Source organism: Martes martes, assembly GCF_963455335.1.
Source record: "Martes martes genome assembly, chromosome: 5".
NCBI lineage: Eukaryota > Metazoa > Chordata > Mammalia > Carnivora > Mustelidae > Martes > Martes martes.
This window is the reverse complement of record NC_137892.1, coordinates 102649303-102666509: the sequence shown is the minus strand read 5'-3', so window position 1 is coordinate 102666509 and position 17207 is coordinate 102649303. Positions and strand designations below refer to the sequence as shown.

At 45.5% G+C, this 17207-nt stretch overlaps 1 protein-coding gene across 2 annotated transcripts in view; it reads left to right on the top strand.

Annotated features, from left to right (window-relative positions):
• SFXN1 (sideroflexin 1) overlaps positions 1 to 6887 on the top strand; it is a 36580-nt gene extending 29693 nt beyond the window's left edge. For both annotated transcript variants that reach the window (XM_080803708.1, XM_080803709.1), the window contains exons 9-11: positions 1788 to 1837; positions 2228 to 2275; positions 5551 to 6887. In XM_080803708.1, coding sequence (XP_080659834.1) covers positions 1788 to 1837; positions 2228 to 2275; positions 5551 to 5647 — 195 coding nt within the window. In that variant the 3' untranslated portion in view covers positions 5648 to 6887. The remainder of the gene's footprint in view (positions 1 to 1787; positions 1838 to 2227; positions 2276 to 5550) is intronic.
• The last annotated feature ends 10320 nt before the right edge of the window (positions 6888 to 17207 follow it).

Here is a 17207-nt window from a genome sequence, read left to right as displayed (position 1 = left end):
GGCAAATATGTGTGGTTTACTGTATGTCAGCAAAGCTATGAGAAAAAAGACGCTGGCGGGGAGCCATACTAACTTTTTGTTAGTATGTAACTTTTTGTTAGTAGTAACTTTTTAGCTAGTTAGTAGTAACTAGTAGTTAGTTAGTTAGTAGTAACTTTTTGTTAGAGCCATAGTAACTTTTTGAGCTTTTTCCTCATTGAATATATGTCTTTTACACTTATGATTACTCTTTAATTCACTGAAACTTTCGTTTACAGTATCCTCTGTTTGCACGATTCTAAGTGTATGAGTATGTAGGGGAAGACCAGACCTCCACGGTTCACTCATGGAGTCTCAAGCTAAGTGCTGTTTAAGAGGTAGGGGTGAGTCAAGTGGTTAGGGTGCTGGAGAGGAGTCAGGAGACTCGGGGATGACATCCAGGTTGGGTTAAGTCAGAATTGTCCAGGACCATTGTCATTGCTCAGAGCCTTTCCATCGAAACCTTCGGCATGAGCCACAGTCCGCCTTCTGCTCATATACACCTTCTTTGAGACTGCTCACAGCTGGTCCCTGGGATAACACATTAGCCCCGTTGGCTTCAGACAGGAGCCCACTTGAAATCAGAAGACCACTCTCGGGCTCAAGTTCATCCTCCACACAATCTCCTTCAGCACTTAGTCTGCCTTCCCTCACCCAGCACGGATGTCACGTCTGGCAAGTGCCTGGGCGAGGACGTACGTCTCCTTATGAAGATCCGTCATCGTCGCACAGAGCTAGTTACCCAAGATACAATATGTCCTTTTCTTGCTGTCCTTTGAGGGGTGGGTCTGTCCCCTCTTGATGACATCTCTCCCTTCCTCTCTAGTACATGCCTCTCTCCCCTCACGTTAACCTGCGTGACGTACTTTTGCGCCAGAGGAGTCTTCTCGGGGACCAGGGTACGCCTCTCATGCAAGCTTCTTGGGGATCATGATCTTTTAACAAGTTGTGTTGACTCTGCGCTAAGTTGGCTGATTTCATAACAACCAGTGCACGACTCGGCTGCCACTGTTTCAGGGGCCTTGTTTCTAGAACCATCTATCCCATTGTTCTCTATCTTGCATGTTTTGGTACCACTCCTTTTTGAAAACTAAAAGTCTAACAGTGCCTATTCTGCAAAAGACCAACCAATTCGTTCATTTCCATTAAAAAAAAAAAAAAAAAGCTGCAGGCAAAAATTTTCTGTGGCAGCAGTAGTTTTAACCATATTGACAGCAACTAAAAGCAAGACAGGGAAGCTGTGGGGGAGGAGGGAAGTGTCTGCTGGGTTCCTGCTATGCTCCGGGCTCCGTCCCGGGTTACCTGATGAATGTCAACCTGGCGCAGCTCCCACGCACTTGGAGGCAACTGTTGCTATCCTCATTCTGCCGATAAGGAAACCAAAGCTTGGAGAGGGCGGGCTCTGGCTGCCCTGTCCCCACAGTCGGGAACCAGGCAGCAGGGCAGACGGTTGCATATAGGTCTGTCTGTCTGCCAGCCTGGGCACCGGGCTGCACCGCCTCCCCAGCAGGAGGTGACGATTCCTCTACCTGTTCAGGGCTGAGCATCTCTCAGATGACACGTGCAAGAGAAAAAACTGAGAGGCCACTTGATCTTCGCATGTCGATCAAGGAGGCTGCAGGAAGTCAGGACTAACATGCTTGTTGCAGTGTCACCCCCAGATTTCACTAACCCAGGCCTTGGAACGTGGAGCATTTCCTCCCTGTTAATCAGCAGAAGAAATTGTCTCTGTATGAAAAGTGTCCAAAGTAATTTCTCTCTCAATACAGAGGTTCCCGTGGATGAGCGCACCTATTCAAGTTGGATTAGTTGGCTTTTGGTAAGTGGAACTAATTTCTTTTTTAAAGGTAGATACACAGCATGTGAAAGGTAAAGGGACAGATTCATAACATGGGATGCAAGTTTTGAAAGTGAGACCATCCCAGAACATCTGGAACTTATGGTCTCAAAAATTAGAAGTAGAGAGAAACCTACAATGTTTGGGACTATTTGCATGATTCTCTTTTAAACTTCTGCTAGGTCTCTGATGTTTTTTAAAATTATCTTGATAGTCCTTGGTAATAAAATGAGACAAACAAGACGTATTTTTTGTAAGGAAATATGGTGCTCAGAAGAAAGGGGATTGTTATAAAAGTAAAAGAGAGGAAGAATCTGGAAGTCATCCACTTGAAAATGCTCTCATTTGTCTTTTTCTTGTCTCTTTTTTAAGTTTGGTATTTGCTACACCTCTGTGCTGTGCTCTGTTTCCTCAGAAAAGGTATGTAAAAAAAAAAAAAAAGGAAAGGCATGTATTTGCTATTCCTTGGAACCATCATGAGTTTTAATCCTGGAAACCAGTTGAAGATGCAGATGCTGTTACCCTATTTCACTTGAAGGGAAGTTGAGATTCAAAAAGATGAATGAAGCCGGATCTCTAAAAGGAAGAGATAGAGGCAGAAGTCCAGACACATCTGTTGAATCTCCAAACTCTCTTCATCCAGCTCCACCATCACATTTGGGAATGCTTTATTCTTTCGTAAGAGTCGGGTTAACTCTGGTACAAATTGGCGTTTGTAAAAAATTTAAATATGGCTTCTCATCATCCAGTCCATTGGCCAGGGCAGCCACAACACAGGCATGTTCAAACTTAAAGACCACCCCAGGGACAGGGGTTATATGCACGTAGCCTCCGTGGTTGGTTTATTTGCTGCCCTTCTTCCTGCTTAGTTTCTTGCCTTAAAATCCTTACTGTGTTCTTTCATCACAAGCTATCCTTAAATCCCGCTTTTGATGGAAGAACTGGGTGGATGGGTAAATCAGCACGGGATACATCAAGGTCTTCCGCCTCTTGCCGATCTGACATGAAGGCACAGAGAGCAGCATTTTGTTGTTTTGCTTTTGTCTGAGGGTTACCAGGCTCCTGCCTTGGTAATACCCCCAGCGGCCCCAGACCTGGTACAGCCTTTCATGCCCGAGGCTTTCCAAGGCCGACGAGGTGTGCTGGAACTAACTTTCTCAGGTCCGCTCCACCTGATAAAGAACTCTGCCTTTTATCTGCTCTCTCACTTCTGTCTTCAACTCCTACTGGTCTTAAATAGGGCATTAAATGTCAAGGAGAGGGAGCCTCAAAATCACCTTGATGCCTAGAGCCATACCCCCTGGGAGGGGGCCAGACCTTCAGAATTTATCCTCTGAGCCCATTACAGATGCACTTCCTCAAATCCAAAGAGGGGTAATTACACCTATTTACTTTCCAAACCCCAAATGCTCAGGACTTAACATAAGAAAAGTTTGTTTCTCTAATATATACCAGCGTCTGACAGTTGGACTTGTATTCAGTGACGTAGAGATAGTATATGTGAAATGCTGAGAACACCCAACACAAGGTAAGCCCTTAATATATGTAGCTGTTATAATTTAGAGATTGAAGGATTTGAAAATCCATTAAGGAGTTTCCTACATAGGCCTTGGTTTAAATGAAGCTTATTCCTGGTTTTTGCTTATACGTTTGTTTCTTTTTCTTTTTGTTTCTTACTTCCCAGTTGGATAGCACGGGATTACTCATATTCCTTGGTTCGTTACGCACTATCCTCATTGGTCCAAACATGACCCTATTTTGTTTAATGACATCATGAATATCCAAGAGTCCGCTGCCCACTCATGAATACAAATATGACCAAGAAGTTATGTGTTTTTGTAGGTTCTTCACAGCCCATATTCCTCCCTCCTGCAGATTGAACCATTGTGCTGCATTTCATATTTATCAGACAGTTGCATTTAAAAAATTTCATTATATATATTTTCCTAATGTTTTGTTTTGCCTCTCTGGGAACTTTTTAGGCAAGGGTGTCATGCCACATACAGTCCTCTGCTGCTCGTTCTTTTTTATTTAATATCATGTAGCTAAGATCCACATTCCTGCGTGTCAACAAAGTTCATTCACGGTTTACTGCAGTGAAATAGTCCATTGTATAAATATGCCGCAGTCCTCCATTCTCCTGCACACGTGGAAATAATCCTTACCAGCATTTATGGGAAGCAGCGAGAAAGTGTTGCTTTGAGAGGAAATCACAGCTTTAAATATATTTATTAGAAAGGAAGAATGGCTGAAAATCCAGCACTAAATGTCCAACTTAAGGTCAAAAAGGAACAGAAGAATAAACTGCGGGGAAAGAGAAAGGAAGGAGATAAGAAATAGGAGGGTCCAGGAAGTCAAAAGTTGGTTCTTTGAAAATAGTAACAAAATGGTAACAAATAGTAGCAAAATCATCTTGTGATGTCAGTCAGACAAAAGGAACAGATAATATGAATGAAGAAAACTGCAACTATTAAAGCACGAGTCTCCCCACCATCCAGGAGGGTTTGAATAACTTTAATTCCAAAATCAAGGTTTGCCTTTATAATATAGTAATAGTAATTATGAGGAATTCTAGATCGATGGAAAAACAGAGCCAAGAGGCCGTATAACGTGTTGGTTGGGAGCATGGCTTTGGGTTCAAGAAAGACCTGGCTTTGAATCTCAGGTGTCACTCCAGTTTCCTTAGCTGTAAAACTAGGATAATATCAGACTTTCAGGGTTTTATAAGGATGAAAATGCATAATATCTGGTCCAACAAATGGACGGATCATCAGCAGCATCATTGTAAGACTATCCCACATCCACTGTGTGGAACATAACCATGATGGTACTTTTCCCCTCTATGTTCACAGTATTTCTCTTATTTTTTTTACATTTGTTTATATATCTATATTCTGTCTTTTTTTAATTTCATATTTTTCCACATCTCAACTATATTATAGACCAAATCTTTTTAAAAGACAAATTATGTATCAAAAAAAAAAGACAAATTACATATCAAAATATTACCAGGTTTTCTGGTAATAAGCATTCTGGACAATTTTTCTTCATACTTTTATATAATAAGTATGCATTTATAACCCAAAAAAGCAAGCTTTAAGACATATACACATATAATGCATTCAAGTACTTTTAAATGCATAAAGCAAAGACTGACAGAGGTCATCGCTCAGTGGTGTGTGACAATGAATGATGGTTTTTTTCTTGTGCAGCTTAGTATTTTCTAAAGGGTTTGCAATAAGCATGTATTATTATACAACAAAGAAAAGAATATTCATGCAAGTGAATTTTTAGTGTTAAAAATTCCACTAAGTATATTTGACTTTTCTACCAATGGTGAACATTATTTTGTTTTCTTTGGGGAAGCCGCATCATCACGCACTGCCTCCCAGTGCCAGCAGGGGCTGAGAGTATCCTTCCGTGCTTGCCTTCCTCCCAGCCATGAACAGTTTTTAAGCTTTTAATAATTGCTGGGCTCTTAAGCTGCATTTCTTTGATTATTAGCAACAATTAATTTTCCAGAAGGAATCAGGCATTCATGTTCAAGGCACGGGAAGCATTTTTCAAACAGGACTGTCTTACAATGCCAGTCGTGATTCGGGGACCGGCTTGGGGGGGTGTCCCTTCTCCGCCGTGTCGAGAGTCTCGTTCCCTGATCTGCCCCTGTAATAATCCTGTCATTTCTCCCTTACCAGTTCCATGTCTGTGACAAGCTTGGAGCCTGAGTTGCAAGCCAAGATCCAAGAGACCTATCCTGAATTACGACGTGTATACTTTAATAAGGGGTTGTAAAGTAGCGGAAGAAACTCTACAGCTTATCCCGCCTACTGCAAACCTGGTGAGGAAAAGCCTGTTCGACCTGGGTTCTCCCAGTTACAGAAACCTTTTAAAGACCCACATTAGCCTTTTAGAGTCAAGCTGCTACTTTCAGCACAGTACCTGGTATGGGCCAGGCGCCCAACAACCTGTTGGCTCCCTTACATTTGAATCACGATGTAATTTACAGAAATACCCTCCCTCTAGCTTTTATAGTAATTGTTTTCCAAAGATGATATACCAGCCCTCACCCAGAGTTTTAAAAAGCACTGCTAGGCATAGAGTAGATGTTCAGCATACGCTCAATAAATATGTATTGACTGTCAGTGAGTGGAAAGGAAATCTGTTTGAAATACTGAATTTTTTACCCCATTCTTGTTTCAAATCACTCAGCAGTGATTGGAGAAAACACAAAAGCTCTGAGCCTAAGCTATAAAAAGTGACTCGTAAATATTAAGGACGTTTGCTTCCGCTTTGGGCAGTGCGTAACCCAAAGTAGATGTGGAGCCTTTTGGATTTATAGGGTAAAAGCTCTTCCATCTACTTCCCAAATGTCACAGTAACAGACAAATGTGATGAGCCATCCCGGCTGTCAGCAGCTATATGCGTTCATATTGCTGGTGGATTTCTTTGGTTGACTCTGAAATTTATTCTGTTTTACATTCCTGTGAAGTTAATCTTACTTTGCACTTGTTGACTTTATATTCAATTATTTACGTCAAATCAAATAACTGAAATGTACAAATGTCTAATTTTGGAAGTATGTTAAATACCAATGCTGTATGACTGGGTTGTATCTGGTTTATTTGATCTTTTTAGCAGTGAGAGCACAGGTCCAGCTAGCTACATGTCTTTTCTTCTCATAGACCCCTTGGGCTCTCAGAAAGATACAGAAATAATGTGTGTGTGAATCAGTGACGAATGACTTGTACTTGAATATCGTGTGTTACATTCCACCCTGTTTGACAACAAGGAGTCCATGGACCACTGTTTACATCATCTGTAGTAGCTTCATATATATTTAATGTAACATTATGTTTCAAGTCTAAAGATGTTCAAGGCTTGTGCCAGGTGGTGGCTGTGTGGAGTGAGGCCACTCAGTTCGATTGTAATTGAGAGACTTGTAAGTGGGGGAAAAAAAATGTAGAAACTAGTTTTGACAGATTTTTTCAGACAATGTGACCAGACTGAATTTCCTCATAAAGAAAAAACGGTGTGCCTTGTGTCTGTGTTTCTCTTTTCTCTGAAAGGATTAAAGGATCTGAAGTTTGGGGCCATTCTGAGCCTTCCTTTATGCCACCAGAATTTTCTCATTTTAGATTTTCTGTCTGAAACCATTTGAGGCAAACTAGCTTCCCCATGCCATGCTAGCCTTGGATGTGTTTTGCTGCCGTAGATGCTTCTCTTTAAAAAGTAGAAAGAGCCTGAAATTCAAGGCAGATCTCCATGAGGTGCTGAAAGGGTGCTTTTAAGGAGAAACCGAAGCCCCCCCTCCCCAAACAACCTGCCCCGGTTAATCTCAGAATTCTTACTCCCCAACCCCCTTAACTGTTGGCTCCATCTCGGTATCTTAATCTTCCCTGAGAAATTCATCAACAGCTGGCTCGAAGGTTGATGAACTAACTGAAACTGTATACCCACCAGGAAAGGATCATGAACACGGAGACGTGTCTTTTTAAACATTATTAACCGAAGCTTCCAACTCTTGATGCTTTTATATAGAAATATGAACTGTATCATTTAATCGTGGTTTATAAAAAGGAACAAATGAACCAAGATTGGCAATTTTGCTGATCTCTTAGACATACCTTTTCTGGAGAAAAGTCCACATGAAGTGCAATGAGCTTATAAAGGTAAACAGATACCCGTATTTCTATCAACGTCATGAGGAATTACGATCGTGCGTATTTACTGACTGCTAGTTTTTATTTCAGTATTAGCACAGCGTCTCGCCAGTGTCGGAATCAATGTATTGTTTCAGTTCAACTGGATGAAACGTTAAATAAACTCAGAACGAAAATAAATTCTCTCTTTTATTTGTATGTAAAGGGTAATACAGTTTTATGGGGCAGCTGATGGTCCCTTTCGTTCAGACTTAACATCTGGGTACCAGCAGTAACTCCTGACGAATAAGATTTTGTATTACGTGTTCAGCAGGAAATACTTTCCTGTCTTTGGCTCCCAGCCTTCCACCTTCCGGAACACTGTATGCGCCGAGCACACGCCCCCTCCCAGCCCCACACAGTGTAATTCCAGGAGTGTTTGCTATTATGAGCACAGGGGGGACGTGTGATTCTGGTGTAGGTCCTGATAACAAACACCACTGCACCCAGTGGGGAAGTAAATTCGCTCTCGGGTTGTTTGTCAGATTCTCACGTGGAACTAGCCTTGGACATAGTTCACAGAGAAAAATCTCCATGAATCCAACTGGGGAGTGAGTGCTTTATGACCAGATTAATAAAGGATTGAGCGTTTTAACCTTGTTCCTGTCTCTGCATCTGTTTTGCTACCGTAACTCTGTTCGTCGCTTCATTGAGTTTACTATATGCAAGAGCTTGGGTCTAGAGGTCAGAGTTGGTGTAATCTTGGTTGTACCCGCTCTTCAAATACATTGTTTGGGCAACTGACATTCTCCGTGACCTTCAGTTTTGTTCATTTGCTCTGGTTTTGGAGAAAAATCACTGAATGTACCTGAGAGAGTCGTTGTGAATGAACGAGAGCGCCCCTGTACAGCAGTTAGCATGTTGCCTGGCACATAGTGAACTCAACGAATGCTTGCCCCGCGCGAATTTATTTTTCTAGAGACACTGCTTGTCCATTCAGCATACCAGCTTATCGGTGTTCTTGGTAAGATTTCAGAACCCCAGCAGCTTCCCCAGAGTTAACCCACAACCTCAATAGAAATATACCAGGTTAAAATGGCGAAATGGAGACACTTGAATCCATCCTGTTAAAAAGTCCAACAACTAGGGTTTTGCCCAGACGCAACAAAGGTAGGAAAAGTCTCTGCTCGCAGATGAGCAAACCGGGACTTCCAGTGGTGAAGTGCGAGCTCAAGACCGCTCCCGGGCGCTTGAGAACTACAGTGGGAGCCAACATCTAACCCCCAGACCTTCAGCCCTCTCCAAAAATGTAAGCGACTGGAATACTCAAATAGAATTAATTCTTCCTTCATGTATGCAGGATTTCACTGAAAGCTGGAGAATAAGCTTATGTTTGGTAGTGATGACTATACAGTGCCCCTTCAAACATAGATACTCCCAAGTGTGGTCTGTAGACCGGAACAGCCAAGTGTGTTAGAACGCAAGTTCTGGGACCCCACCCCCAGACCTCTACTGAACCAGAACCCGCAGGAACCCCGGGAGCCCTGTTGCCGTCACAGTGTAAGAAGTTCTGGCTGTAGCCACATCTCGGGTGTTCCCAGAGATGTGAGCATCATTGAGCTCATTTCAAGATCCACTTACAATTTTCTAGGAATTTGCATATTTTGCCCCTCACCAGATTCTAAGAAAGTATCAAGGCTCAATGTTGACACACTTAGGGACACAGTATCAATAAGCTTACGAGGGCAGGGACGTCTGTTTTGTCCACTGACCTATCTCCAGCACCTAGAGCAGTTGGTGCCAGCTATGGGTCCACATGATAACGGGGTTCACACTGGACCCTTTCCAGGAGTCTGAAAAAGCATCCTCTCGTTTCCTTGCAGAAAAGAATTCATTTTGCGTCACGAAGAGGAGGTCATCACCAGGATGTGGAAAGAACAGGGAAGGTGAGCTTTTCTGGGAACAGAGCCCGAAACAAACATTGTCCCTGGAAAGTGAGAGGGGAAATGGCAGCAAGCAAGCTGCAACCATCGTTATGGGGACACCCCTCCATCCCTGGGGGTGCCACTGCCCCTAAAGCCTCTGGAGCAGAAAGGGCATTTGGGATGATACACGTTTAATCCTCAAGAACCCTGTTGTATCCCCATCTCTGAAGATAGAAGGAATTTGAAGCTCAGGGAAGTGCACTAACGTGTCTCGTGCTGCACAGCGGCCCAACCACCATGTCAGTCCCGGCCTGTCAGACTCAACTATTTCCAACTGCGTTTCATGGATCCAAAGTGGCCTTCTTCTCCTCCTTCCTCCTTCTTCCTCCTTCCCTCCTCCTTCCTTCCTCCTCCTCCTTCTTCTTCCATACGTCACTCCTTATAATTCCCCCAAGAGTTTTCTCTCCATTCAAAAGTCAGGAAACAGACTTGAAGAAGTGGCACCACTTGCCACAAACCTAACTTGGTTCATTCAAAGGACTACGGAAGATGACTCACATTCCCACATACACACCCACGTATACACAAGGTGTGTGGAAACTATAGGTCAGCAAGATCATTTCCAGGTAGAGCCCCAAATTAAAGTAAGAGTGAGGAGCCGTGGTTCTCAAAATGTGGTCCCTGGACCAGCAGCAGCATGGAAACTAGAAATGCATGTTCTCAGGCCCTTGCCATAAGTACTGAATCTGAAGCTCTGAAGTTGGTGGCGGGGGGAGGGGCCCGGCCAACATTTAGCAAGCCCTCTCTGAGTGATTCTGATCCATCCAAGGTTGGGCCGCTAGGTGGATGCTTGGATGCTCGCTGCAGCTGAATTTCGCTCAGCTCCATGCACTGAGGCAGCAATCTCAACTTCCCCATCTGTAGAATGGAAATAACCCTCCTTCCCTCAGTGGGTACTTGCGAGGATTCAGGAAGTATTAATAAATAGGCAGCAGCCAGGCTGGTGCCTGGCACAGTGCACACTCGCCCAGCACATTGTAACTAAAATTCAAATGTGTGATCCCTGGGGCTGAAAGTTTGGCAACACTCTGGTGGTGATCTTGCTAGGAAACAGGCACTCTCATGACTGCGGGGTGGGTGTGTGAGTTGCTAGGATTTCTCTGCAAGACAGTTTGGCAGTATCTATCAAAACTTACAAAAGCACATGCCCTCTTTTAAGCAATTCCACTGCTAAGAATTAATCCCACAGATGAACACAGTCGGGTTCATGGAAGGCCTGGCTACTCGCATGGGAGCCATATGGATGCAATGTGTCAGGCAGAAGTTGGAGGTAGGGGGAGGTTGGAGGGTGTTTCCAGAGAAATTGCTAGGCAGAAAAAAAAGGATGCTCAACTGTGGGGTAATCGAAAATACAAGAACACATTTTCCCTTGGGAACTTTTAAAAATGTTTCTGATTTGGATTCTTCCAAGATAGATAGATAAATGGATTAGTAAGAGCTGATTGTCACAAATATAAACAAACTAAGTCGAGAAGAAAGGCTATCTTACTATTTTCTGGGTGGTGGGATTATAAGTGATTTTTTAATTCTTTTAGGTTTTACTGATTTTTCTGACTTTCTTCTGCTTCAGAATTCAGGACATAATAAAAGTATTTTTAAAGCTTCTGTGTATGACAATCCCAATTGTCTAATAAATGCACTGATACGTGTAAAAGACAGAAGGGTATAGACCAAAATGGTTAACCGTTGTCTCTGGGTTTACAGGTAATCTGTATTTTCTTTACGGTTTCCTGTGTTTCAGATTTTCTGGAACGCATCTGTATTCATTTTATCATCGGATAAACGTCAAGTTCAGGCTGAAGAGTAATGCCATGGCTTGATGCCTCCCGGGATCCTCTCCAGCTCCAAGCAGGCTCCCCGGTTTCCCAGCTCGCTTTGGGGAGGGAGCTGCAGCGCTGAAGGGACGCCACTAGGGTGCAGCCTTGCCTGCAAGGTAGCGAGGCTGAGCCCCTTGCACCCCCCCCCCCCACCCATCCCACCCCCGGCTGACCGCAGGTGTCCCGAGGCAACCGACCACAACCGGAGTGGATCTCTGAATTTCCGAGGCCACCCCCAGGCAGAGGGTAGAGGAAGCTAGGGGAAAGACGAAGCGATGGCCGAGTTTGGCATGCGACAGGCAGTAATGGATTTAGCCAGGGAAGCCCCTGATCCGGGCGGGCGGGGGTGGAGCGGACACGGAACAAGGGAAGACCGAAGCAGTCCGCACCCTCAGGCTCCTGGGTGCTGTGATCCAGGGCAGTGACACCAGGGAGATGAACCCCGAACCCGGCTCGGAAAGGGGAGCTGGGAATCAGGGAGGGCTTTGGGAGTGGTATATCAGCAAGATGAGTAGGAATGACTGAAAGGGCGGAGAGAGGGGCCCCGAAGATCGTCAGGGCTTCTGGTTAGAAAAACAGTCCATGGGAAGATCTGGAGACCAGAGAAAGTGTGACTAAGTATTGAGTGTGCAAGGGAAGGAGCTTTCAGGAAGATGTCGCCAACTCCGGGAGGGGGTGGGGGGTGCAGGTAGCAAGAGCATTTCAGTGCTCAGAGAAGAAGCAAGAGTTTTATGCAAGGAGGAAGGGTAGTCAAATCCTAGCTCTGCCACTTATTATTTTCAGGATCTGGGAAAAGCCAGTTCCCCTCTCTGAGCCTCAGTTTTCTCCTCGGTAAAATGGAGACAGTAACGCTCACTTTGGGGTCTTGTGAAGCTTAAAAGGGGTAAGTGGAGAAGCCTAAGTCACGACTTTCCTTCCATTGTCTTTTTATTTGACTGCTATTTCTGCAGTAGCGTCCAAATGGAAAAGCCAGACAAGCAGGCCGTTTCTAGATTGCTCAGGGTGTCAGCTTCGCAAACATTAGTAGTCCGGAGGAGTCATCCCTGCTAGCTTCCAGGGGCAGGAAATCATTTCATCATGTGTGATTGCAATCAAGAACCCGTTCTGCCCTCTTATTCCTGTTTATAATGAGAATGTATTTTAATCATCTGCAATCTCCAGGAAAGAGGGTAACACAGGGAAGTTTTCTTTTTTAACATAATAAAAAGCTAAAAATAGAGATAAAACCATCCACTCTATTGAAATGCTAAAGGCCGCCACCTCCTGGCACAGACTGAATAATAATGCTGGTTCATAATGCAGGGGCAGGATGGGGGTGCCCACCCCCCACCCCCTCCCTGCAGAGCTAGAGGCTGTCAGGTGAACTTTCCAGGGCAGATGCGGGCTTGGACAGGTGCAAGAAACACAGGAGCCCAGCGGACCACGTCTTCTAGCCAGGGGTCCTCACCAGAAGAAGGAATCCCATCGGAAAGTCCAGTGATGACGCCCCGAAAAGGAGAAAGAGAAGCTGGAACCGAGTCCCACTTCCCCCCCCGGGGAATTTTCAGCTTTGCGAGGGCAAAATCTGGACAGTGGAGGAAAAAAAAACAAAGGTGTCACAAGCTGCTAGGTAGAGCCTGACAATAAAAAGTGGTGGGAGGAAGAGGAGGCAGAGGACAGAAAAATATGGACGGCAGCTCTAAGTCCGAGAGTGGAGAGTAGGGGAGAGAAGGTTTGGGACACAGGACACAGAGAGGGGTCGCTAGGGGGAAATGCATCCTTACAAGTCCGCTGGGTATTAAGAGGGCATCCCACTTGATCTGGGTTTCTCACGCCGGGTTTCACTCCAGAATCAGCTGAGGAGCATTTCCCAATTCCTATCCCTCGGGCATCATCCAAACCAATTACATCAGTACCTTGGGGTGGCCCGGGGACTGTCATTTTAAGCTCCCCCTGTCATTGCGAGGTGCAGCCAGGATTGAGAACTACTGTTCTGAAGATCGATGAGTACTTTCATATAACTCAGTGACTCTGGGGGTGCTGGGTGGGGTTCTCAGTGCACTACAGGGTATGAATGCCCCGCACTGAGCTCACACTATGGAATGTGTTGTCATCGGCATCCTCTTAACTGAAAGCCAGCTCCCATTTTCGGAGATGGCTACCATTCATTGAGCAGGTATTTTGCCTTTCACCACTTCAATCTCATAACACCCGATGGAGTAACCACTTCCCGGATAAAACTGTGACATTTCAGGCACCGGCCGGAAGGAGCAGCCAGCCAAGACGCAAGGCGGGGACAGACTGAGTTCCGGCATCTGGCTCTAGCCCCTCCTGGCTGGTACACCAGCTGCCCCTCATGTCCTGCCCAGGCCCACCCTCCCCTCAGCCTCTGCCCCCCCCCCGGACCCCCACCCCCAACACCACTGCCAAGACTCCCTGCGGGAAGCCTGGCCGCAGGAACCTGGGACAGCGCTGAACCTGGACAGCACCGAACCTGAATGCCAACAGTAGATGGTCCCAAGACCACAGCTTACCGGTTCTAGAGAGCAAGGCTCTGCATAGACTCCAGCAGAAATGGAAGCTTAACTGAAACTAAAGGGAGATAAATACCCATGGTCGATTTTTTTGAGGGGAAAGAATGAGGTTACAGACAAAGCCCAGCCATATCCATTTACCGGGGAACATGGAGGTTCGCATAAACTGGGAGGTGTTGGGCACCTCCCAGTGCCCAGTTCTGGGCATGGACCTGTTTCTCTGTTCATTCCCTCCCGGCACTACCCTGCCTCCAACTTGCTCTCCCCTCCTCACCCTGCTTTCTTTCAAGCCTCTCTGGCTTAACAAGCTCTTTACTTCTACTACAAAAATTCTACATGCTTAGAAGAAGAAACCAAGAGAACAGAGAAGCCAGTAAAGTGATAGCTCCCTTCTTGTTTCCTAATCCCAGCCCCAACACCAGCACCTCCCGGGGACAACTGTGGAATAATTTGGTCTGCATTTATCCAGACCTTCTAAGTGTTTATGCGAACACCCATGTTCTCCTGTAAATGGATATGGCTTGGTTTTGTCTGTAACCTCATTTTTTCCCCTCAAAAAATCAACTATGGATATTTATCTCCCTTTAGTTTCAGTTAGTATTTATTTAACTAATCTCCACAGCCAATGTGGGTTTCTAACTCACAACCCCGAGATCAAGAGTCACAGGCTCACCCGACTGAGCCAGGCAGATACCTCTACTGTGGATATTTTTCAAGGCAACATAGCTCTTCCTCATTCTTGTTCAGAGCTGTACAGAATTTCAAAACATTAATTCCTATCATTCCTCTATCAGTGGACATTTCCATTATTTCCACGGTTTTGCTATTACCAAAAAGAAAAAAAAAAAGCTGTTGGGAATATTCATGTGTGTGGCTTTCTATCCTCTTAACACTGTTTCTTTAAAAGAAGTTCCTAGAAGTGAGATTAGCTAGATCATCAGATGTGACCTTTTCAAATTTTGATAACGATGGTGATGATGTGATAATGAAAGCTGACTATATTTAACATTGATTATAAGGCATTATAAACACATTTTACTATTTCATTTAAGCCTTTCATCAATTCTATAAGATAAATTCTATCTTATCCTCATTTTTCATGCAATGACTTTGCAGCCCACAGAGATTGACTCCCTTGCCCCAAATTATACAGCTAGTAACCAGACTGTCCTCCAAAAAGGGAGTGCCAGTTTCCACTGTAGCAACGGCGCCCATTTCCTTGACTCTTCCCCAATAAAGGATATAATGGTCTTTATAAGAACTAACGATCGATGGATCAAGAGATCCTTCCCTGGGCTTGCTTCTCACGCCTTCACTGGTACCACCCTGTTTCAGGCCATTGTGTCCTCCACTTCACTGGCTCCTGATGCCAAGCTTCCCCCTTCCAGTTCATCCTTCACCCTATTGAAACAGGCATACCTTCTCCCAGAGCCCCCTGATGAAGTTCTGATTCCTCAATCTGACAGTTGAGACCCCATCAGCCTGTTCACATCAATATTCCTTCTCTGGCCCTCCTGTTCCTATCCCATGTCCACATACTGCCACATCTCTGGGTCTGTGTATGAGCCATTCCCTCTTTCTGGAAGGCTTATTCCATCTTTGATATGCCTGGAAAACTCCTATTCATCCTTCAAAGCCCAGTAAAAAAATGACCCTCTCTTAAAACCAGACGAAACCAAGAAAAAAAATACCAAAATGTTAATAATGACAGTGGAGACAGCAAGTGATATTTCTTTCTGTCTTATACTCTGTTTTCTAAATGCTTTGCAATGAGTAACTACTACTTTCATAATTAGAAAAACAATTTTAATTTTTGAATATTTCACAGTTGAAATGTCTTAGTCTATGCTTAATAAAGTAGTGTTTGGGGGCCCAGACCCAAATCATTCTAAATTATTCCCTGAGATGAAGAGAGGAATTTTGGCCTTGACTCTCGTTATATGTGGGTCAAAGTCGGTGTCCTTTTCCTCTGAGAAAACTTCCAGCGTGGCTATCATATAGTTGAACCCCAGGAAGTGGTTACTCAGTGCATTAATGAAGCAACAAAGTGAGGCACATACACCTTGGCTGACTTCGAAAGTGTCAGCTCCTCAGGCATCCAAAACTCCTCCCTCATCTCCCCTCCCACAGAGAGCAGGGGTGCGCCTGACCTGCAGCCAACCCTGACATGTGATCCTTTCAGGGCTCCTTGGAGGCGCGGCTGGTGGCGAGAGCAGACGTCACACATGTGGCTCAGCAATGGGCCAATGTCCCGCTCCCAAGTGTGGGAGGCACAGTTTGAGAGCAAAGAGTCAGAAGAGAGTCATCAACTCCGCTCTGCGCTGTGGCTGAAATTCTGACTGCTCCGATCCCTGGTGGGACCCCTGATGGAACCGCTGGTGTGAGGGGCAGACTTACAAACTACGCAGCAGCTCAACCCTATCTGGTTCTCCTTGGGAGGAATGTTAAGGTTCCAGAGAATTCGCTTTTCTCCTTGGGAGGTGTTTGTACGGGTCCGTGGGTATCAGCTCTTTATTGCTGCATAGTAAACCACTCTGAGCAGTGTCTTTAAACAATGAGGATTCATGACTTTGCCTGATTCTGTGGCTCGGCAGGTGATTTTTCTGCGTGTTCACCTGGCCTCACTCACGTAGCCGCGTTGGTTGCCGGAAGGTCCGAGTGAGATGGCCTCTGTCCCTGCCTGGTAGTTCATGCTGGCCGTTGACCGGGACACCTTATGTATGGCCTCTCATCTTCCAGCAGGCTAGACTGGCTTCCTTGCACGGCCTCCAAATGGTGTTCCCGGAGAGAAAAGCCCCAGGGCACAAGCACTCATGAAGCCTCTCTTTACACCGTGTCTGCTTGGTGTCCCACTGGCCAAAGCAAGTCACCTGGCCAAGACCAGGGTCAGCTGTGAGAAGGCTTAGTACCTGTCCCTTGACAGGAGCAGGACAGAACTAGATCCTCACCTGGCTGCTGGACCCGTGAGGTTAGAGAATTCACATAGCTGGGGGATGTCAAACAGAGCGGATCTGGATGATACCCACGCCTGCTCCAGAAGCTGGAGAGAGACCAGGAGAATGACCAACCACCACCCTCAAGAAGCTGCAGACCAGAGCGCCGTGAGGGCCCGGGGGGTGCTTGGGAGGAGATCGCCAGTGGCAGCTACAGACATGTGTGCTCCCGGCGTTCCCTCCAAAAACTTGCCTTTCAGTCACAAGGAGTGCGTCCTGCCGCTGGTGTCTTGCCGCAACATCCCTAGGGACCCAGCTCCATCTGAGGCCGCACTCTTCCTGGGAAGTCCCTGCCAGGCACGGCACATGGCAGGGCACTCGGGCCGTTTCTGTCCAGCGGGAATCTTCTAAAAACGATCTTGGCTCTACAACTCCCCACTGCTCTGGCCACATGTCAGGTCCATA